General features: G+C 44.7%; 2 protein-coding genes and 1 pseudogene across 2 annotated transcripts; 1 reads left to right on the top strand and 2 right to left on the bottom strand.

The window, feature by feature from the left end:
* The first annotated feature begins 8,749 nt into the window (after window positions 1–8,749).
* LOC109731477 (uncharacterized) lies at window positions 8,750–13,358 on the top strand. Its single transcript, XM_020290638.3, has 3 exons — window positions 8,750–9,907; window positions 11,141–11,307; window positions 12,931–13,358. Exons 1-2 carry the CDS (start codon window positions 8,818–8,820, stop codon window positions 11,257–11,259), a joined length of 1,209 nt encoding a protein of 402 aa, XP_020146227.1. The 5' UTR covers window positions 8,750–8,817; the 3' UTR covers window positions 11,260–11,307; window positions 12,931–13,358.
* Window positions 13,359–15,328: 1,970 nt separating this feature from the next.
* LOC109731469 (uncharacterized) lies at window positions 15,329–16,838 on the bottom strand (annotated as a pseudogene).
* Window positions 16,839–20,445: 3,607 nt separating this feature from the next.
* On the bottom strand, window positions 20,446–22,702 carry LOC109731460 (uncharacterized). The gene is made up of 2 exons (XM_020290614.4): window positions 21,728–22,702; window positions 20,446–21,631 (listed from the first exon to the last, which is right to left on the bottom strand). Exons 1-2 carry the CDS (start codon window positions 22,480–22,482, stop codon window positions 20,734–20,736), a joined length of 1,653 nt encoding a protein of 550 aa, XP_020146203.1. The 5' UTR covers window positions 22,483–22,702; the 3' UTR covers window positions 20,446–20,733.
* Window positions 22,703–24,427: the final 1,725 nt, after the last annotated feature.

Consider the following 24,427-nt stretch of genomic DNA (forward strand, 5'->3'; position numbering starts at 1 on the left):
TCAATTCAACCACACCTGGATAACTTAGTATCTGCAGCAAAGTATTTAGTAGCAAAGTAATATGGAAGTAACGGTAACGGTAGCAAAGTAATATTTTTGGGTTTTGTAGTGATTGTAACAGTAGCAACGGAAAAATAAATAAGCGAAGAACAATATGTGAAAAGCTCGTAGGCATTGGATCGGTGATGGAGAATTATGCCGGATGCGGTTCATCATGTAACAGTCATAACATAGGGTGACACAGAACTAGCTCCAATTCATCGATTAATGTAGGCATGTATTCCGAATATAGTCATACATGCTTATGGAAAAGAACTTGCATGACATCTTTTGTCCTACCCTCCCGTGGCATCGGGGTCCTAGCGGAAACTAAGGGATATTAAGGCCTCCTTTTAATAGAGTACTGAACCAAAGCATTAACACATAGTGAATACATGAACTCCTCAAACTACGGTCATCACCGGGAGTGGTCCCGATTATTGTCACTTCGGGTTTGCCGGATCATAACACATAGTAGGTGACTATAGACTTGCAAGATAGGATCAAGAACTCACATATATTCATGAAAACATAATAGGTTCAGATCTGAAATCATGGCACTCGGGCCCTAGTGACAAGCATTAAGCATAGCAAAGTCATAGCAACATCAATCTCAGAACATAGTGGATACTAGGGATCAAACCCTAACAAAACTAACTCGATTACATGATAAATCTCATCCAACCCATTACCGTCCAGCAAGCCTATGATGGAATTACTCACGCACGGCGGTGAGCATCATGAAATTGGTGATGGAGGATGGTTGATGATGACGACGGCGACGGATTCCCCTCTCCGGAGCCCCGAACGGACTCCAGATCAGCCCTCCCGAGAGGTTTTAGGGCTTGGCGGCGGCTCTCTATCGTAAAACGCGATGAATCCTTCTCTCTGATTTTTTCTCCCCGAACACGAATATATGGAGTTGGAGTTGAGGTCGGTGGAGCGTCAGGGGGCCCACGAGGCAGGGGGGCGCGCCCAGGGGGGGCAGGCGCGTCCCCACCCTGGTGGACAGGTGGAGCCCCCCCTGACGTGGATTCTTCTTCCAGTATTTTTAATATTTTCCAAAAATAAGTTCCGTGGAGTTTCAGGTCATTCCGAGAACTTTTGTTTCTGCACATAAATAACACCATGGCAATTCTGCTGAAAATAGCGTCAGTCCGGGTTAGTTCCATTCAAATCATGCAAGTTAGAGTCCAAAACAAAAGCAAAAGTGTTTGGAAAAGTAGATACGACGGAGACGTATCACGCTCCTCTTCTAGTAAAGTGGCGGTGTAGGTCTCGGTGAAGCTTGGTATTCCGATGTTCGGGTACCTAGTGACTTCCTTCAAGTGTCTCCCAAAAGGTGTGTCTTCATCCGGTTGTGCAAACTTGTTCCTTGAGTCCGCCATCCTTTAGAGTCAAAAATGGAGAGGAGTCAGAAATCAGTAGAGAAGAGTGACCTATGGCTTTTCTTAGTGGTCGTGTCCTACAATCAGCGTGTGCTCTGATACCATCTTGTAGCGATCCAACCTCAAACAGTCGAATCTCTGTGCTTAAGTGTCATCCCTGGATCGCTAATGCTGACACACACAATACTTGAAGGATTTATAACAGAGTGGAATCACACACTTAGTAGATCGAGTGTCTCAAAAGAGAACTTTTTACAATAAATATGGCTTAAGGGCATCTAAATAAGATAACATCGGAAGGCTTGGAAGATAAAGTGAGTCCATCAACTCCAATGGCATGGCTGAGTGCACGACAACGACCTAGCGCACATTACTCTTCGTCTGAAAAGTCTGCAACATGATATGTTGCAGCCCGAAACGGGTCAGCACATGGAATATCCTGGCAAGATAACACAATAGAGCAATGAACAAGTAAATACTATCACTACATGTATATATGGCTGGTGGAGGCTCTACGGTTAGAAGGTTTTGCGAAAAAGCCAATTTATTCCTACATCAAAGGAATATATTTTATTTAACTATCATGATAGTTGATAAACATTGAGAATGGTACCCCCATCTCAATCCCAATTAAAAGTAATTAACAACCCAACAAAGTTAATTTAGAGTGATGAGATCAACATGATAATCCAAGAACCAGATACTCAAGATGTCCATAACTGGGGACACGGCTAACCATGATTAGTTTGTACACTCTGCAGAGGTTTGCGCACTATTCCCCACAAGACTCGATCTCCTCTGTTGGATTTCTCGCACTACATGGTGTTTGAGAAACGGATGACCGAGACACAGTCTTTCAGAAACATTAACTCTTTACTCTGGGTAGACAGTACCAACCTACATCCCCTACATCTGCTAGTCTACCACTGAAAGAGGTCATGCAACGTACTCAACTATGCTAGAGCCAATAATAGCTTGTGGCTGCACACGGAAGTTTCTTGCATGAATAATCTTATGATCCCTTTGAGCCTGGGTGGCGAACCAAAAGGACAGCACTGGTATATCCCCAGGTGCCCGCAACCAATCCACCTAGATGTGTATTCAAGTAGCCACCTTAAGTTAACCATTAATTAACAATCTCACATCTGTCATGGATACACTCAAACCCAATCCACGTCTACGAGCATAGCATGGCAATATAAGCATAGCGTAGAAGTAACTCCCATGGTTTGATAATAAAGGACAATAGGTTCTACCTCATCATCTACTTCCCAATACCCACATGTTAAATCACATCCTAATCATGCAGTGTTTGAGGATTGTAACTAATGCATAAAAACTAGATAATAAAGGGGTAATATCAATGTGTTACTTGCCTTGCTGACGATCTGCAAACCCTAGAGACTCGTAGTAGCACGCTTCGTACTCCGGGAATTCTATCGCAAACAAACAATAGCATACATAAGCACTCCAACACAGATGCAAGGGTAAAACTCAAATAAGAAGATCCAATCTGAAAGTTCAACTGAAGAGATTCGATTTTCAAAAAGAATCGATCGAATCGGAGCTACGGAACTGAAACTACGGTCAAAAGAACTTTGAATTCAAATCTGCTTGAAACCAATATTTAAATTGTCAAAACCATGTTCAAGTTGCTTAACCAGAAAGAGGGGTTCGAGACGAAGATTTTGGCGTTGGTTTCACTGGATTTGGACGAACGGTTAAAAAGTTGCGAGGGTTTGAAGATCAGGGGCTAATCCGCGATAAAAATAATCGCGGATAGGTCCCTGGCCGAAAATAAACAGAAAAAAAAATCTATCGGACGAACGTCCGCTAACAGAGACAAACGAACGAAAACGTTCGTTAAAACGAGCTAATGAACGAACGTTCGCGGAATAAGCTAAACCGAGAAAACCGAACCGATCTAATAAATAAATAAAAACTGATCTAGGGTTTAAAAAAATGAACGGTTTTTACCTAAATCGAAAAAAAACCGGCGGTGGCTTCGGTCAACGGTGGCGTGGCTCCGGCGGAGTGGGGCGACGGCGGCGCGGGATGGTGGTGCGGCGCGGCGCGGCGGGGCGGCGGCTGCAGGCGGCGGGGCGGCTGGGCGAGGCGTGGGACGAGGTGGAGAGGGGGCTCGGGCTCCGGTATTTAAGGGGCCGGGGGGCTGCTTGCGGGAGGGGCAAGGGAGTCCGGGGCGGCGACGGCTTGCCGGTGATGCTGTGCGGCGGCGGGACTCCGGCTCGGGGTCGGGGGCGACCGGGGCGCGAGCTGGGCCGCGGCCCACTCGGGCGCGCGCGCAAGGCACGGGGAGGCGGCGGCGGGGCTGGCTCGGCCTCTGGCTGGGCCGGCCTGGCTCTCTTAAAAAAACAAATTCCGCCGAAAAGAGAAAATCCTAAATAAAATATAAAAAATTCTAAAAATGCCAAAATCAATTTTCACCGTCTAAGTAAAATATTTAGAACAAAGTGAACATTTTCTTGGCCTAAAAATGCAATTTTGAAAAATGCATATTTTTTCCTAATTCGAATAAAATAGCAATAAAATCCAAATAAAATAATCATTTGATTTTAATATTTTTCCTCCAATATTTCTTTTATTTTGGAGAAGTCATATTATCTCCTCTCGTTTATTTTTATATTGGAAATATTTTTGGAGAGAAAAATAATTAAAACCAAAGTAATCCTCTTTTCAAATTTGAGAAAAATTCAAATATGAAAAATAAATGAAATCCCCAACTCTCTCCGTGGGTCCTTGAGTTGCTTAGAATTTGTAGGATCACAAACGAAATGCAGATAAAATATGATATGCATATGATGACCTATGTATAACATTCCAAATTGAAAATTTGGGATGTTACAAAACAGTACAACACCGAGGATGGATTGGTGGCAGGTGGCTGCGGCGACCCTCATACCCGGCAGGCGTCCTGGTTGAGGAGTGCGCCGGACTGGTAGGTGCCCCATACCCGGCAGGCGTCCTGGTTGGGACCTTAGGTCTTAGATGTTAGGTTTGGCTGCGAGGTCTGTTTAGTACTAGGTCCAGACTATCAGCATCCCTTCATCAATTGGATAGGAGTAGCAACAATTTTGTTGCCTAGACGGTGGCTTCAGTCTTACTGTTGTATGACTTTGTAAGGTCTTGTATGAATTATTAATAAAGTGGCTGCATGCGTCATCCAGATGCAGAGGCCGGAGGTCCTCCTCCATTTCTAAAAACTCTTTACTCAACCATGGTCAAATGTGCCAAAATTTGCAAGGGCACCCACCTGCCAAGCCCTGCCCAGGCGCTTGAGTGTCTCGTGATTCGCGAAGTAGTTGAATCTCGTATGAGGCACAATAAGTTTTAATTTCAGTCGTTGAAACTTATGATTTTTATTCTAAAACTTGCGATTTTCTCGCTCGCTTTACCAAGTTCATAGATAAATTTTATAAGCGCATTATTTTGTCGGTTGTAGGCGCAAAAAATGCGATTTTTATCTGTAGCTCGTACTAAGTTTCAAGAGTTAAAACTTAACATTTATTGTCACTGGTCCTCTGTTTCTTGCAATGAATTCACTCATTTTGTTCATCACGTATGATAAACATTGAAATATAATCAAATAAAAGAGAATGGTCTCGGGATGTAGATTATTTTTCCCTCGCGAAAACAGCATTGTTACAAGGATGATGTCGGTTTTTTGGGGGTGAATAGTGGCTTGTATTACTCAACCATGGCCAAATGTGCCAAAATTTGCAAGGGCACGCACCTGCCAAGCCCTGCCCAGGCGCTTGAGTGTCTCACGATTCGCGAAGTATATAGTTGAATCACGCACGAGGGCATAGTAAGTTTTAAGTTTCAGTCACGAAACTTATTTTATTCTGAAACTTGCGATTTTCTCGCTCGCTTTTACCAAGTTTCATAGATAAAATTTAAAGGCGCATTGTTCTGTCGGTGGTAGGCGCAAAAATTGTGATTTTTATCTGTCGCTCGTACAAGTTTCAAGAGTTAAAACTTAACACTTATCTGTAAAATTCGTCAAAACATATTCAAAATGGATCTTATTTGAAAGCCATCCTCGCGAGAAACACAAATATGAAAACAAACTTAATATCGATTGTTCGCTCAAATGATATAGAAGTTTGAAAATCGGAAGTCAAAAATAAAAGCACGCGCAGGGGACTCGGTGCCCTGAGACGTGTGTGCCACAAATCCTCGTCCAACATGTAGATAGCCTATCCAAGCAGTAGTTCTAGGTTTGGTACTACCATATTTTGCCAAGATCCTGACTACAACTAACATAAGTAAAACAAACTACATGTTCAACACACATCAATTCTCTCATCTCATGCACCAGGCTACAATACCTTGACATACATGTGCCGCCTTTATTGATCATCGCACAAGCTTCCAGACACATATCAATCTTTAGCTTCAAAGACAAATGACACCACTCTAGAGCAAGTGAACATCCTTCTCTAATCACTTGAATATCTGAATCCAACACATTACGACACGAAAAAAGGTTGATGGCAAGCTAATACAACAATACCTCCCAAGTGATCCATGATGATAATTCCTGAAGGCCAATCGAGTCGAGTAGTGTATGATCCACTTGGTTTCGCTACGCCTAATATGCCTCATTCCCGCGGTGCAAAATTCGCCAAATAGTCATGAAGAGCATGACATGCTCCATCTCCGGAAGGTCAGTCAAGTAGTGTATGATCCATTTGGTGCCAGCACGCTTGATATTAGCTAGATTAGGTACGTAAGCACCAAATAGCCGCCATTTGATCACCATACGTGTTGGAATCTGATAGACCATGGAAATAATTTTTTGGCTTGGCACCACAAAGTGGACATATAAAAGTTTCACCTACGTTTCTTGAGTGCCTGTTATCGCAGGTGGCAAAAGAGTTAGTGCCTAATCTCCACATGAAGGTACATACCTTAGGTGGGGCAGGGCACGTCCATAGTGTCATCCAAACGACGCGCATGCGGTCCAATGCCTCGCTCACTGCACTAGATTTTATGTCGGTGGAGATCCACAAGCTCTGCTCTATGGACACTAGGGACTGAGAAAATACCAGACTTCTCGAGTCCCCATGCAATTATGTCCTCTTGGTGTTGATTTATTTCAATTTTGATGATATCTTTGATATCGCATGCAAGAAGTGTTGCTGAAGGCTGCATGTCCCATGCACCATGATCATCAAATCAACTATAAGACCCACCTTTCTTTGCTGAGGTGGTCTTTACTGCCTGTTGGAACATTTCGATAATCAGGAACAACAAAGGTGTTTAGAAATGAGAGACCATCTTTTGCAAGGCGGAGAGCTAGTTTCATTAATGACATGGCCCTCTTAGCTTATAGGATCAAGGCAAAAAATAAGCAGGAGTTAATCAGGTGGATTTCTCACTTGCCTCCTTGAGGGAGGATAGTTCTTTTTTTATTATATTTTTTGTATGGTTCTTTTATTTTTTTTGTTCCTTTTTCTTTTTGGGGACTTCTCCCTTGTAATTTTCTTTGTACATATCTGATTTCTTTGGTGTTTTAATAAAGGAAGAGCTGTGGGGCTTTGCCCTGCAGTTATAAGTTTGAAAAAATATAAGACCCACCTATTGGCATCTTAACCAGCGAACCCATCGGAGCACAAGGTAATAATTTCCCCTTGCAAATGCGGATGCCAAACATATGAAAATAATGAAATTAATTAATAGATCACCCCTTCTCGTTTCCGATCACCGTCATTCCTTTGTGGGCATCCAATTTTCTACGTGGGGTTCAATTGACCTAATCGGTAATCCGTACGTGGACAAAAGCCACCGACTGTTGAGTACCCTCCCCAAACATGCTTCGAAAGATAGCGAGACTCCCACGAGGTGAACATCATCAGGTAAAGCTAGTTGGTGAAGTCTAAGATTTGGGCAAGCTCAACCGTGTTGTTGTAATGGTAAGAGGAGACAATTTGTAGAAGGATGACAAGGATCTCTGCAACATTAAGGTAATGCTCATCTTGTTCCTGCTATTGCTACTGTTGCACCACAATATCTTTGGTTAGGGTAATATTGAGAAGAAACTATATTTAAAATTTATTGATTTTTTAGCTTAAAAGGAAAATAATTGGACTCTTGTTGTAAATGTAGTTATTAAACAAAATTTGTAGTGAGGGGTTAGACACATGGTGAGGATGGTAAAAATAACTTTGTTTCTTACTAATATTGTGAGAATAATTTATTTGGATTTTCCCTAGGGTTGAAATAGTTATGAAACTCAACATGCAACTTTTATGTTGACTTTAGTTTGAAGGTCATGGAAATGTATGCATGTGGTATGATTTTTCCTTTTTCTTTTTTCTCAACCACAAACGTCATATCACTTTTGTGTGTTTCCTTGAATCATTGGACAAGGGCTCTCAGTGTGCATGATATTGAAAGCAAGTGTAAAGGAAGAAAGGGTTTCAGGCAGGGGCCAACCAACCAAGTGAAGAATTGTCACCTGCACTTCCCCATTCTTTGGATGATATTAAAATTAAATATGACACAAAATAGTTGAATCGGAAGAAAAGTTTTAGATATTCGTTGTTGGAAAAAATCTACAAATGTCAATCACTAGCCCATCTTTTGTTTGTGGTACCAAAGTTTCCGGAATTTCTGCTGCAAATAATGTGTGCGAGGGGTGCATCCTAGAACTCAGTTATTTTAATGCAAAAGAGGCTTGATGCATTCGGTCTACAACTGTGTTAATATGGTCTACAACTGTGTTTATATAGAAAAAACAACATCCTATGCATGTTAGAATAACTTTTCTGTCTATGTATGTGAGTGTCTGTCATTCTACTATAATAATGTTAATTATTTTTCCAAAATCATGTAACTCATGTTGGAGCCCAAGATAAAGGTGATGACTGATTGATATTGAACTACAAGAATATATACGCCCCCAATGGGCACTTAACTAGTATATATATATATATATATATATATATATATATATATATATATATATATATATATATATATATATATATAGTACTCCCTCTAATCCCTATTAATTGTCACAAATTTAATATACCTTTAATAAAAAATTGTATTAAGTCTGTGACAATTAATATGGATTGGAGGGAGTATTACAAAAGAAATCATTTTTTAGGGGGTATATAAAAGAATAAAAGAAATTAGTGGTGATTTCAACCTCTGCGGCGTGTGTTCGTGTGTGGGCTTCAATCTTTGTGTGGGAAAGGAGCAGAACGTGACTTTGGGCCTCCAGTCATGGCCTTATGGGCTCTGAGCAGCAGCGCAGCGTGATATCCGCGTCGTCTGTTGAGCCGAGCGTCGGTTTGGACCTGCGCTTGACTCACTGCACACCACCCCGCACCGCACGACCTGCGTGAGCAAGGAGGGCGAGATGGCGACGGCCAGCCTCCCCGGCTCGCCGGAGGCGGCGGCGGCGGTGCTGGAGAACGACGATCTGGTCTCCGAGATCCTCCTCCGCCTCCCCCCGCAGCCGTCCTCCCTCCCGCGCGCCTCCCGCGTCTGCAGGCGCTGGCGCCGCCTCCTCTCCGACCCCGCCTTCCGCCGCCGCTTCCGCATTCACCACCGCCGCGGCACCCCTCCGCTCCTCGGTCTCTTCGGCTCGAGCCGGGGCGTCGTCACCTTCCAGCCAGCCCTGGACGCCCCCGACCGCCTCCCCCGCGGCCACTTCTCCCTCAACCTCGACGACGACTACATGACCCTCGGATGGCGCCACGGCCTCGCGCTCTTCTACCTCCCGGACTCGCTCCAGGTCGTCGTCTGGGACCCCCTCGCCGGCGCCCAGCACCGCCTCGACATTCCCGAGGGGTTCGTGCTCGACCCGTCGGAGGACCCAGTCAACGGGGCGGTGCTTCGCGCCGCCGGGGACATCGACCACTTCCAGGTGGTCCTGGTAACCAGCGACGGGAGACGACCAGCACTTGCCTGCGTTTACTCGTCGGAGACTGGGTTATGGGGTGATTTCATCTCCGCGCAGCTCCAATCCGCGACCATGGTCCATTGGGGCGAGCCCTCTGTGCTGGCTGGGGGTTGCATTTACTGGTTGATTTCTGTGACGAGTATCCTCGAGTTTGATTTGGATAGCCAGAGCCTAGCTGTGATATTGGTGCCAGCGGACATGCTTACCGGCAGGAGTCACCAGTCCACGGTTATGCGAGCAGAGGGTGGTGGGATGGGTTTCCTCAACGTGGCAGACTTCACTGCCGAATTTTGGAGGAGGGAGACAGACTGTGATGGTTCATGGATGCTTGGAGGAACTGTTGAATTGGACAAGTTACTTCCCCCAGGTTCAGATAACGAAGCCCTGCGTATGTTAGGTTATGCGGAGGAAAACAATGTGGTGTTCTTCTGGACAGTTGTTGGTGTCTTCATGTTCAACCTTCAGTCATTGGAGCCCACGAGACTTTCTGAGATTGGCATCTCTGGTTATGGTTATCATCCATTCGAAACCGTCTATACTCCAGGTATTAGCATGCCTTTTCACTGTGGTTATAACAAAATTGAGTTATTCCTTTCATAATTGGCTGATTAAATGTTGCTTATTTCCTTTTGTGTTAATCTGGCCATTTTAGGTAGCAGTAAGATCACTTGTTTCTTTTGCTGCTTCATGACCTCTTCAACATATCTCTTCCCTATCTACAAATGTTGTTTCTACTATTGTTATTTTTTCATCGAACTTTGAACTATCTGCTTCAAGTCAGAGCTATGCAAGGAAGAACAAAAACAATATGAACCTAGGCATACCGTAACAGGGAATTACTCGGCGGCTATGAAGCTGTGAAATTATCAAACGGACAATCTATTTTGTTGATGTCGTGGATTGACCCCGCATCAGTTAAACAGGATACATAGGTGATATGAAATGGCATACAATTAATACCAAGATTGGCTAATTCTTTGTGTAATAACTGAACTGAATTACATAATTGCCTGCCTACTGAAATATGCAAGAGATGTATAATGGTAGTGTTAGCAGATAGCTGCAGTGCAGCTTTTTTCCTATTGAGATTTGATGCATAGTAGTTTGAAGTTTAGACAACTATATATGAATAACTAGCTTGAACAAACTAAAAATGTCAAATATGTAGCTCAACTGGTACTTGGAGGATCAAAAGCTAGTTATATTTCTTCCCTTCGATATTGTTGTCTCTGGTGATCTTGCTAATAATAGTAAATTATTAATAACGACTTAGTTTTTAATGTATGAAATAATTGCTCATTTTGTCACTTGTAGGAGAGTCCTGTTGCATGTGAGACAGGTCCATCTGTACCAGGGAAAGTTAATAAATAAAGTTCAGTTCATCTTTTCAGGATATTCTTTTGAAAAGATAATCTAAATCTAAATAGTCATGATCACTTCTGTTGGTACGAATTATTTTGTGTTGTTCGGTATGGAGTGGAATGAGAATAAGATAATTCTGGACAACTTCACTTCTTTTGTGATCAGATGACGGTCCAAGTCTGCATGTTCTTCACTTACATGATATAATGAGTATATACTGTTTTGAGAATATTCTTTGAATTTGACAGCAGGTGTGGTTCTGTTTATCAATTCATTTTTTTTATCAAAACTATTTTGTTTCTCAGATTATAGCTGCGAGTTGATCCAAGTATCTTGTTTGTGCATCCTCGTATCTATTTGGCCTTTTGTTTTTGTAATGCCATTGGTCGTTTGACTTCTTATGCATGTATAACAGGCATTGGTGGTGGACAAGAGGGAACTGACAAGAGGCGCTCGTGGTGGAAACGATGTAGGCAACACATAAGAGGATTATTCAGTTGCGCTCGTGGTGGAAACGATGGAGATAACAAATAAGAGGATTATTCTGTTAGATATGCTATTGTGATGTATTGGTCGAGCAAGGTAAGCTTAACCTCTGCATGCAAGTTGAGGCATCTGAACTGTTATTTTACGAAAATGTCTCGCTTTAATTTTTATTACCATTTCTCAAGTACCAAATTTCAAGAGAGTACTCTATGATTCTCTCTACAACCCTTTGCTCAACTATTGCCCACCTAGCAGCCTCCCATCATGCTTCCATGAATCGCTGTCTCCTGGATGTTTTCTCCAGGCTCTACTGCACTGCCTTCTCATAGATGATGTGTCTGCCATGTTAAGTTGTGGCAGAATGAAAATTTTCCTCTTTCCCATGCTTAGTGAAAAACTTGAATACTCTTTCTTCACCGGTGGTTCTTGTAAGTGGATGCTGGTAGATTGTCCAGTTGCGCTCGATTTGAGTGTCAATTAGGATGTGAGTGAGCGTTATCTGGTCAATGGAGTGAAATCGCCTAGTGTAACGAGTATCTTCATGTTCTCTTGGTACAAATTTCTGAATGGATCAAATACTATCCTTTGTACTGAAATTTCTTTTGTGATAAATAAAAGTTCGATGGACCATATGTTTGCATCCTTATCATCTTCTTTCATACATTCACACTTCCTCTAGTTTTTTAATATATTATAAATACCTCTGTATAGGCAATAAATGTTCATGAAAAAAATGCCTAATGTGCTATATATACAGCTTGAGTGAAGATCTAAAAAGATCAGTTGTCATATCTGCTAGCAAACTGATTTTTACTGTTTGAAGTACAACAAAGGAAATTCGGCATTGCTACTAATTCATGTACTACTGCCTGCTAGCATTATTATTCATTTCCCCCCTGAAATTGGCTTGGTGATTGTAAATTTAGTATAACTGAGTCTAGCTAAACAAATCTTGAGTAGAGAAACACCTAATAAGCTATATCTGCAACATGACTTTGAACAACACTGAAACTCGAACAGCTGATAGATCAGTAAGCCTTTTTCCCACTGGCATTAGTGAACATCTGTGGATGAACAATGTCGAGGCGTCGAGCATGATTGGTTGGTAGCCAAGAATTTGCTAGCCAACATTTTGGCATGCCAAAATATTGCAACACCCAAGATTTGCCTGTTTTTGGCAAATTTTGTGAGATGGTCAAAGTAAGTTGGTGGCCAACCAATTGGTAGCCAAATTTTTGTCTTGCCAAAATATTGGTTGGCCAATTTTAGGTAATCAACCAATCATGCTCTAGGACAACCAATTTTGATCATGTTATGTTATAATTGGTTAGTGTTTTCTCTCTCCTTTTTTGCTATAGTTCGATTAGCATGATTATTAGCTGATTCAAGTTGTACTATTTTCACGACACACTCCTAGTTGTATATACCCACAAAGCTGTTTGATCTATACAAGTATTTTGGCTCCCCCTCTGTTCTCTGTGTCTAGGTGCATATACCCACAAAGCCGGTAACATATGTTTGGTTACCTCCTTGTTCTCTGAATTACTCGCTGCCTGTTTGTTGGAGCTGGAAGTGAAAACCTTAGTTTTATATTTTGCACCTAGTATGAAAGCTTATGTAGTTGTATCTCAGAAATATTTTGTGTGGATGATTTCACATATGTAAACATGCCTCGGCTACATGGTTCTAATCATCTTTCACCTTACCACTCCTTTTCAGGTCGGCGGCATGATGCTTCGTGTGCGATAACCACTTCGTATCTGGTGAAATCTCATTTGGTCGCGATACTACATATACGGTTGCCAGACATATTGCTGTGCCTATGGAAGTGAAAATAGACGTATTACACGAACATGTGTGTTCTTATGACACTGCCCGTCAGGTTTTTCCTATGTACCGTATCTCGCGGATTGGATGAATTGCGAATGTGTATGCGGATATCTGTGGATGGTAGAGGGAATGTATCGTGATGTCTTTTCGGGAGGGGAATACGGTGATTAGTTACTGGTAAGCAAGGAACAAATTGATTTGCCCATGGTTTTTCGCGGCAGCACAATTTCTCCCTCTCTGTGCCGATTGCATGTTGCATCAGGCCAGGAGATTTTAATTTGGCGCCGGGTTTCTGCTTATATATGTTCCATGATGTCCCTGCTTGTCCCATTTGTGCTTGTCTGTGCGTGTGTGTTTGTGTTGAATCTAGAATCGCAGTATCTAGAATCTGATTCCGAGCTCAGTATCTAGAAATCGCAGTGGTTCTGATGTGTGAATTGCATCAGTAGTCTGACCTAGGAGGTGTGAAGAAGCTCACGTATGTTGAATTGCACCAGTAGTCTGACCTAGGAGCTGTGAAGAAGCTCCTGTATGTTGAATTGCAATTTGCACCTGCCTTAAATAAAATGTCTCACTCCTTCCTCTCAAGCAAGATGAATAATCTGGCTGTAGTGAACAGGTCAGGATGTGGAAACACCTTCCGTGTCAAACTCAACAAACCCAGGCAATTCTCCATTGTGTGCTTCAGAAACCGATAGTAGCTCTCTGAAGAAAAAAGGTGCATCCTCTGTGTCCAGCTTAACAGGCCCTGCAACTTCTCCATTGTTTGCTTCAGAAACAGGTAGCAGCTCGCCGGAGACGGAAGCGTTCGACGACTCCACCGGAGCATCCTCCGCCGCAAGCTCGGTCCTTGGCACCACTACAGTTTGTGCTTAAAAACAGATACGAGCCATCTGAAGAGAGAAACTGTCAATGTACTATCTGACCCTGAGAGTCAAGTTTGAGCTTCAGCTTCAGCTCCAACTCCTCAAGCGGCATCAGCAGCAGCCTCGCCGTCACTCCAGCCATGGATGGCCGACATCCTGCAGAGGCCCGCCGCATGACATTGTAAAGGTTAAATAAATATTGATGTCGCTAATGCAGGGGCAACCAAAGCTTTGGTTCTCCGAAATGGCTTGGTGTTGGCGGATCATATGGGCTGCACTGCAGTAAGGTTGAAGCTGAGTCCGACTGTCAACCAGTAATTTTTTTCTTCTCGAATATGCATGAGTGTGCATATTATATATTAAAGAAGAAAGGCAAAATAATGCCTCCACCAAGATCATACAAGTTTCTTACATTTACTCCTCACTACTCGTCCACCTATGCAACCTATGGAAGAAAGGGTCGACATTCCCTTTAAACTTCCCAGCTACCAACCAGTAATAATTGAAGCGATCTGTGATGCCTCTCAGTACTTTGGTGCCGACGCTGCGGTTTATGCTGAATGTCTGCAACTAGCGGTGAATTTTCGCAAATAATCTTCCTTCTATTTATGTAATCATAGTGCTAATCATGTCACCTATACACAAGCAAAGGCTACTTTCAGTTCTAGAACATCAGCTTATTGGAGTCAGATCCCCAGACTTCATCTCATCACAACTTGTAAATGTTATTGCTATTATATGATGAATAGAGTCCTATATGTTGTACAACATTATTTATGTACTATTGAGAAAGACCACGAATTGACTATTATTCATTTACGTCGTTGGATCAACATTCTGTATCGCAGGTTTTGCAGGCATTTGAGAAAACGAAGAACAGAACGTAATATAGGAATAGTTTCCCAAATTTCTATTGCCATTTAATTAAAGTCTTTTTATCACCTGATGTGAATGCTTGCAGCGAGTTATACTCATGAGAGCCATCATCATCACGTACAAAAACAGGGTGAAAATTCCCATACACAGTTAGTTGCTCAAACTAAAAATAGATAAACTATACATCCTGCCTAAAGTAAATACTGTTTAACATCAGACGAGATACACCGGCCCATTTGCACATTTTGAAACAACAGCATCACATCTACGAGTGAGTAAAGTTGCCGCACGACAAACTCACAAATTAAACAGTTTGTTGTTGTTTTACCTTTCCCGCAAAAAAGAGGTGTTGTTTTACCTGATCTCAAGCATTCATCAGAAAGCAAGACCCTGAACTTGTGTGCGTTCTTGACCAAATAGGAAGGCAGATGCATGGCAGGCAATGTTAGCTTTCTCCAATCAAATGCAGGATACACAAAAAGGGTATAAAACATTGTTTTCCATTGACCCAACAAGTTACAACATAGGGCCTCAGACACGAGTCATCTTCAAGTTGATTTTCCAAATTGCTTGCACATACCTACTTTAGAAGAAAGTCACAAGAAACACTCGGGTTTAAATTAATAAAGCCCGATAACGGAAAATAACAAAGTCACATAGTCTTGCAAGTCAAACCGAAATAACAATGATACAAATTGTGCAGAGTATTGAGACAAGGCTCTGACAACAGTTGAGCACAAATAGATAATAGATAAGTAAGGCAAGATAAATGAAGCTGGCGACGATTAGGGCATCTGATTTGCACATAACTTTTGCAAGATCCATTGTCTGCCCAGTTGTTGAGCATAGTCGACATATTCAAAGGTCTTAAGACGGGTATGATGTTTTAACACCCATTCTATTCGACCGCAGGATTCACTGAGATACCAAACCTGAAGTCGATTCAAGACATCAAGTATTGCACAATACACCCCTCGCGATGATTTCCCAAGATGGTGGTTGTTGGGATATCCCATCAATTCACTGGCACCTGGTAGTTTAATTACGCTGTACGTGTGATCCGACAAAGACATTCTGCAAACATAAACAAATCGGATAATGCAGATTAATATACACATGAGTGAACCATGGTGGTATACATTTTTTAAAGGAGAATGATGGCCGATGAGGAGGTTGATACCTGGTAAGATAGCAATTCTTGGTTTGGATGTAGAGCGTTCTTTGCCAGTAGACGCCATAATAACGACACTCATCATACCACGGATACGACACCATGTTGGCGACGATCCCTGCAGCCTCCCCTTCCCGAAGGAAGGTCGTCTCGTCCCATCGCTGAGTCACCGACGAGAATACATGGATGGGGTATGACGCGGGAGGCCACTCCGACTCGAGCGACGGGTTGTCATCGTCGTCGTCGTATTCCCCGTCGGCTGGCAGTCGCCATGGCACGCGTGGGATCAGAAGACCTGGTAGTGCGGCGACACGGCGGGCTCGAACGCGAGGTGGGCAGTGTGGTTGAATCCTGGCATGTGCGGCCGGGGGCATTTGGGCAAACTCGCCCACCGACGGGTGGCCGGGTTGACGACGTACTCGCGTGGGCGCGGCAGTGCGCGGTCGCTCGACTCGCGGCAAAGCAAAAGGCCTTCGCAGTGGTCCTTGACCTTGACGCCCATGCACAGGCAGGGCAGGAAATCAATCCCTCCGTCGATCGCCGGGCCGGTCGAGGTGCGGGAGAAGAACTCCGAGAAGTAATCCCCCGGGAAGTTGATGAAGATGCCGCGCACCGAGCGCGGAAGCAGGCTGCCGCACAGGCGGTCGTCGACGGCGTCGCGCCACGCCGTGCAGACCCGCCGGGCCACGGCCAGGACGTGCGGCGCGAGACGCCGGAGGACCTCCGCGAGGGCGTCGTCGGGTAGCGCGGCCGGCTCCGATTCCATCGTCGGTCGATCTCGTTTCGAGATCGCGCACGCGGCGGCGCGGTGTTTTGGTGCTGCAGCTCGTTCTCACACTCCTGGATCTGGAGGTTCAGGGGGGAAATTGGGGCTAGGGCACGAACTGAAGAAGCGGGGATCAGATTTGCTCCACCTACTGTCTCACGCTCTACTTAACTACTTGTACATCGGCTGAGAGAAACCCACACGCGCGACCTGTTCACACATAACACGGACGCACGGCTGTCAATGTGATCGTGACAGTTGGCGAATTATTATTTTTTAGTATCGCGAATTTTATTTTATTTTTGCGAGAAACGGCGAAATATATTTGGAACTGTCTGAAATAACACGTAATTATGCGGTTAATACCGTAATACAAACATTTAGCTCATACTCTGTTCGTTCTAAAAGGGTTGTTTTAGATTTGTCTAGATACAGATGTATCTGGACACGTTTTGTCTAGATAAAGATCGAGGACCAATCTTTTTCAGCAATGAAATTTACCATAAAAGTTTTTTTTGGCTAAGTTAGCTTACCATACAAGTTTACTTCTCCACTAAGCAAGCTTACCCAACAAGCAAGTTTCACTACTATGAAACCTTATCATCCAACTTTGCTTCACTACTAAGGAAACTTGCTATGCAAGTTCCTTCTTCATAAGCTTTGAGAGATGAAATAACTTGGTGATCAAGGAGTGTAGCAAACTTATGAAGAAAGGTTTCTTATGGGCTAAGAAATGGATGGCTATATGTACTCTCTTTTTGGGAGTATTTGATAAATAAATAAAAACACAAGGGTGTCGAGTAGCTCACTTGATCTTGTACACAAATCCACCAAAGATTAATAACCGAGAGCTCCCAAGTTTCTCTCCCTACATATTATGTTCATTGGTGTGCTAATCATGATTGTGCAATTAGTTCTTCTATGTTATTGAATGTCGTGATTGGCAAGTGCGATCAAGCGACTCCAGTGTCAGCCCCAAAGTTTCACAACTAGAACGAGGTGTAAACCTTGGATAATGTATAACTCAGATGATAGATTGTATTTCGGCTCATCTATTTTTTTGTCTGCTTTTTTGTTGCGGAAATTGAGAGCATTTATTAAGGATGGTCATGGAGTCATCATACCCATGAGGCTAGTGACCAAGAAGGGAGTTAAGTTAAGTAAACCCTCACTCGGCTGAAGCGAGCAAGCATGCTCCGCACACAATTGGGCTAGGAGATTGGCAGCTCTGTTAACATGTTGAATTACAAATGGATTGGTTGCAAGAGGGGCCTGCGACAATATAGACGATCCTGCCCTACCTCTTCCTTCTTGTTGCAGACATTCTCCATCGCTTCATTGCGCGGGATCCACTACCCAGACAGCCCCTAGCCGACGACGCCCCGTGTCCCTTGAGTCAATGCGCGGATGACACACTCATCATCATGAGGGCTAGCGTCGAGGCAACAACTTGGATGAAGGCGATCATGGACATGTTCTTCAACGCCATTGGGCCCGTGATCAAATTCAACAAGGACGGTGCCATGGCCCAGGGGTGCCGCAGGACACCGTAACTCAACCCATCAGGCCGACACAAGGCCCGTGCTAATATTGGGCCCCATACTCTAGCCTGGCTTATGGGCTCTCCAAGAAGAAGAAAGTCGGCATATGTGTCATGCAAGTCATGAAGACCGGACCGACATTGGACTTCTCCAATCGCCATAGATCGCTTAGGACTCTATAACCCTAATCATGTTGTTGATAGCCGAGCAAAGGCTACTTTCAGTTCTAGAACATCAGCTTTCTGGGATTCAGATCCCTAAACTTTATTTCATCACAACTTGTAAATGACATTAGTATTATACAATGAATAAAGTCCTATTCCTGTAAAAGAAAATAGCTAATTGACACCATCGTCTTGTACAACATTATTTATTTATTATTGGGAAAGACCATGGATTTTTTTAACAGATGAAAGACCATGGATTGACTATTATTTATTTACATCATTGGAAAAATCTGTTGTGCCGAAGGTTTTGCATGCGTTTGTTAAAAGGAAAATGTTTCACGACGGAGCGCTGGTCGAAGCTTTGGCTGATCACGTCCACGCGCAAACGCACTCAACGACTCGCCTAGCAACACGTAGGATGGGGGGGCCGCCCACATGCGTATTCTCCCTCCTTTTTCTCTTCTTCCTGTCGCCTCGTCTCTCTCTTCTCTCCCCCCGCTGCCATTGTCAACCGTCGCCCCGCCCGGAGGCCTCGCAGGGCACCGCCGCCATGGGAATCAGCCGATCTGGCCGCCCTCGACCAGATCCGCGTGGATCCACATGCATCGGAGCTCTGCCTACCTCGCCGGACCGGCCACGCCGGAGCTGCAACCAGCCATGCCGGGATACACTCCCGCGGTGCAAATTTGCTGGAAGCGGTAGACGTCGAGGTTACAACCATGGTGATTTTTTTGGTATAACCGATGAGCCTCGGTGCTACAACCTCTCGGCGCAAATTTGCTGGAACCGGCGGACGACGAGGTTACAAGCATGGTGATTTTTTGCTACAACCGGCGAGCCTCGGTGCTACAACCTGTATCGGTTTTTGCTACAAACAGTCACAGCGAGACGACATATGACCTTTTTTGCTACAACCGTTGTTGGTTCTGCTACTATCGGTGATGAATTTTGCTGCATCAGTGATGGATGACGACATAGCCACCGGCATGGCGTGCTTGCAACAAGGCAAGGGGTGTTGCAACCATGGCCACAAGAGCCGGAACCGCAGTCCAGCGGAGCTGCAACGGCGGTCCGATGGAGCTGCAAGAGTACCCCCTACGGCTGGGATGTTGCAGCTGCTTACCAGGCGAGCTGGAACCACGGTGCGGTGGAGCTATAAGGGGGGTGACCTCTTTTGATTTTTGGGATGATGCAACTGCGGACCGGCGGAGAGAGATCGATGTTGGAACCAGTCCGACGGAGAGCCAGCGACGCTGCTTCCCGGAGTTGCGGCGCTCACCACCGGCAGTGCTGGAACTACATATCAAGGAAGCTGGAAACGCCCGGGGAGGAAGCCACGACCACTCAACGGCGGCCGACGAGCACGGGAGGCTCAGGGGCAAGCGTGGAGTCATGGCTGGTGGGCGCGAGGAAGGAGACTGGCGTAAGGAAGGAGGCACACATGTGGGGGCGAGGTGTGGAATCATGTGGTTGGGAAGGCGCACATCATGCGGCTGGGGGCTGACCGGCCGAAAATTTCGGCCGGCACGCCGGCGTAGAGTACTATCCTCGAGAAAAAGAAAGAACCGAAAGTAATACAAGAAGAGTTTCCCAAATTTCTATTGTCGTTTAGTTAAACTTTTTTTCAATCACATGATCATCATCATCACGTACAAAAAGAGTTACTCATGAGAGCCATCATCATCACGTACAAAAACAAGGTGAAAATTCCCGTACACAGTTAGTTGCTCAAACTAAAAATAGATGAACTATACGTCCTGTCTAAAGTAAATACTGTTTCACATCAGACGAGATACACCGGCCCATTTGCACAGTTTGAAACAACAGCATCACATCTACAAGGTTGCCGCCCGACAAACTCGCAAATTAACATTTTGTGGTTGTTTTAACCTGATCTCAAGCATCCACCAGAAAGCAAGAAACCTGAACTTGTGTGCGTTCTTGACCAAATAGGTAGGCAGATGCATGGAAGGCAATGTTAGCTTTCTCCAATCAAATGCAAGATACACAAAAAAAATTATTTTCCAAATTGCTTGCACATACCTACTTTAGAAGAAAGTCACAAGAAACACTCGGGTTTAAATTAATAAAGCCCGACAACGGAAAATAACAAAGTCACATAGTCTTACGAGGCAAACCGAAATAACAACGATACAAATTGTGCAGAGTACCGAGACAAGGCTCCGACAGCAGCTGAGCACAAATAGATAAGTAAGGCAAGATAAATGAAGCTGGCGATGATTAGGGCATCTGATTTGCACATACATACTCATCTTTGTTTCCAGGAAACTAATCAAGTAGGTAGCTAGGATCCAACTATGGCGGTGACTAGTTCTGTGGTGGCCTTGCCAAGGCTGAACTTGGTCGCCCCGGTGCGATTCACCTTCGACTTCATGTCGGTGATGATGGGTTCCTGCCGAGCGGCAATGTGGTGTCTGCGACGAATCTTGGCGGCGGAGTCCTTGACCCTCTTGGCACGCCCAGACTGCTTGCGCAGCTCGTACTCGCCCATGTAGGTGAAGTAGGATTCCTCCTCAAGTTGAGCTTCCAGTTCTAGCTTGTTCCTATATAGCTTCTCGTCTAAAAGAAGAGATTCTAATTCGTTTCCAGGAAACGCGCTTACCCAGCAAGGCGTGTATGGAAAAGATACGCCTGTCTCTCCATATGGTGTTCCATACGCTTGACATGTCCATGAACTGCCCAAGTCCTGGAATTTTGAGTTGATCCAGTCATAGGCTAGTCCTCTTGTTGATGTATTCAAGAAGACAACCTCTTTATAAGGATGAAATCCAAGGAAACCATAAGATATATGCTCTTCATCTTCAATGACATCTACCGCCTCTTCAACGACGTCTTCAATGTCAAGAACGTTATCCTCATCAGAGTTCCAGTCATAGTCATATTTCACGTCCACTGAGGCTTTGTGCTCAGGGTCCTCCTTACGGAGGTTAACCTGTTGTAAGATCCATTGTTTGCCCAGCTGTTGAGCATAGACGGTCTTAAGACGGGTATCATGTTTTAACACCCATTCTATTCGACCGCACGATTCACTGAGATACCAAACCTGAAGTCGTTTCGAGCCATCAAGTATTGCACAATACACCCCTTGCGATGATCTCCCGAGACGGTGGTTGGAATATACTATCAATCCAACGGCACCTGGTAGTTTAATCACTCTGTACGAGTGATCTGACAAGGACATTCTGCAAACACAAACAAATCAGATAAAGTAGATTAATATAAACATGGGTGAATCATGGTGGTATGTACAATTTGTTGAAGTGAGCTATGATACGTACCTCATAAGATAGCCATGTTGGCAATGGATGTAGAGTGCGCTTTGCCAGTATACGGCATGATAGAGAGACGGATCATACCGCCAATCCAACTGCATATCGGCGACGATCCCGGCAGCTTCCCCTTCCCGAAGGAAGGTTGTTGTGTCCCATCGCTGAGTCACCGAGGAGAACACATCGATGAGGTATGACGCGGGAGGCCACTCCAATTCGAGCAACGGGTTGTCATCGTCGTCGCCGGATTCTCCGTCGGATGGCAGTCGCCATGGCACGCGTGGGATCAAAAAGACCTGGTAGTGCGGCGACACAGCGGGCTCGAACGCGAGGTGGGCGGTGTGGTCGAATCCTGGCATGAGCGGCGGGGGGCGTTTGGGCAAACGCGCCCACCGCCAGGTGGCCGGGTTGACGACGTACTCGCGCGGGCACGGCAGTGCACGGTAGCTCGACTCGCGGCAAAGCAAAAGGCCGTTGCAGTGGTCCTTGACCTTGACGCCCATGTCGCAGTGGTCCTTGACCTCGACGCCCATGCAAGGCAGGAAGTCGAACCCTCCGTCAATCGCCGGGCCCGTTGACGGGCGGGAGAAAAACTCCGAGAAGTACTGCCCCGAGAAGTTGATGAAGATGCCGCGCAGGCGGTCGTCGACGGCGTCGCGCCACGCCTTGCAGACCTGTCGGGTCTCGGCCAGGATGTGCGGGGGGAGACGCCGGAGGACCTCCGCGAGCGCGTCGTCCGGTAGCGCGACCGGCTCCGATGCCATCGTCGATCGATCTCGGTTTAAGACCGCGCACGCGGCGCTGTGTTTTGACGCTGCAGGTCGTTGTCACACTCCTGGATCCAGATCTAGATTGGAATTGGGGGCTAGAGAATGAACAGAAGAAGCTGGGATTTGGGGTTTAGAGTGTATGAAGACAATTAATACTACTCGCGCTGTCTCACGCTGTACACCACCCTACTATCTCACGCTGTACATATACATCGGCTGAGAGAAACTCACACGCGACCTGACCACACCTAGCATAGACGCACGATGCCCACGATTCTGGCCCATGGGCTTCGGCGTCCGGTAGCATTGGTTGTCAATGTGGTCGTCACAATTGGCGATTTTTTAGTATGGCGAAATATATTTGGAACTGTTTGAAACTACGTATTATAACACGTAATTATGCAGGTAATATAATACTGTAATAGAAACATTTAACTCATGCCCCTTTGTCTTAAAAAGTAGTTTTAGATTTATCGAGATACAGATATATCTGGACACGCTTGGCTGAGCTAGCTTGCCATACAAGTTTTCTTCTCCACTAAGCAAGCTTACCCTACAATCAAGTTTCACTAGTAAGAAACCTTGTCTTGCAAGTTTGCTTCACTACTAAGGAAACTTGTGATGCAAGTTCCTTCCGCTCCAAGGTATCTTGTAGATAAGCTTTGAGAGATGAAGTAACTTGGTGACCAAGGAGTGTAGCAAACTTATGAAGCAAGATTTCTTATGGGCTAAGGAATGAATGGCTATATATACTCTCCTTTTGGGAGAGTTTGGTAAATAAATAAAAACACAAGGGTGTCGAGTAGCTCACTTGATCTTGTACATAAATCCACCAAAGATTAATGACCAAGAGCTCCGAAGTTTGTCTCCCTACAACTTGTGTTCATTGGTCTGCTAATCATGATCGTGCAATGAGTTCTTCTGTGTTATTGAATGTGTTATTGAATGTCGTGATTGGCAAGTGTGATCAAGCGACTCCGATGTCAGCCCCAAAATTTCACAATTGGAACGAGGCGTGAACCACGGATAATGTATAACTCAGACAATAGATTGTATATAGACATGTTCTCCAATGCCATCGGCCCATGATGAATTTCAACAATCACGGTGCCATGGCCCAGGGGTGCCGCAGGACACCGTAACTCAATCCATCAGGCCGATGCAGGGCCCCCGTGCTAATATTGGGTCCCAAACTCTAGCCTGGCTTATGGGCTCTCCAAGAAGAAGGAAATCGGCATTTGTGTCGTGCAAGTCAAGGAGACCGAACCGACATTGGACTCCTCCAATCGCCATAGATCACTTATGACTCTATAAACCTAATCATGTTGCTGATAGCCGAGCAAATTTCAACATTAGCTTTCTGGGGTTCAGAATCCCGAACTTTATTTCATCACAACTTGTAAATGACATTGTTATTATACAATCAATAAGGGGCATCTCCAATAGGAACCCGCAAATTTTCTCCCGCATCCGTCTGCAGAAAGGGAGAGACCAGCCCGTGGACACGGATGTGGGAGGACAATATCCAACGCTAGCCGCATACATTGGGCCTACAATTCAAACCAACCTTACAAAATTCGATTAAACCAGATGGATTTCATTCAAGTCCGCATATATTTTAAATATAAAGGTCAATATTTCAACCGTTTAAGTTAAAAACTAGAAAAAACATAAACCTTATACCGGACGACTGAGGGAGTCCTGGACTAAGGGGTCCTCGGGCGTCCGGCCTGTTGGCTATGGGTCGGACTGATGGGCTGTGAAGATACGAAGACCGAATACTGTACCCGTGTCTAGATAGGACTCTCCTTGGCGTGGAAGGCAAGCTTGGTGACCGAATATGTAGATTCCTTTCTTTGTAACTGACCTTATGTAACCCTAGATCCTCCCGGTGTCTATATAAACCGGAGGACTTAGTCCGGATAGAGGATACTCATTA

This window comes from Aegilops tauschii, chromosome 6 (genome assembly GCF_002575655.3).
Source record: "Aegilops tauschii subsp. strangulata cultivar AL8/78 chromosome 6, Aet v6.0, whole genome shotgun sequence".
NCBI lineage: Eukaryota > Viridiplantae > Streptophyta > Magnoliopsida > Poales > Poaceae > Aegilops > Aegilops tauschii.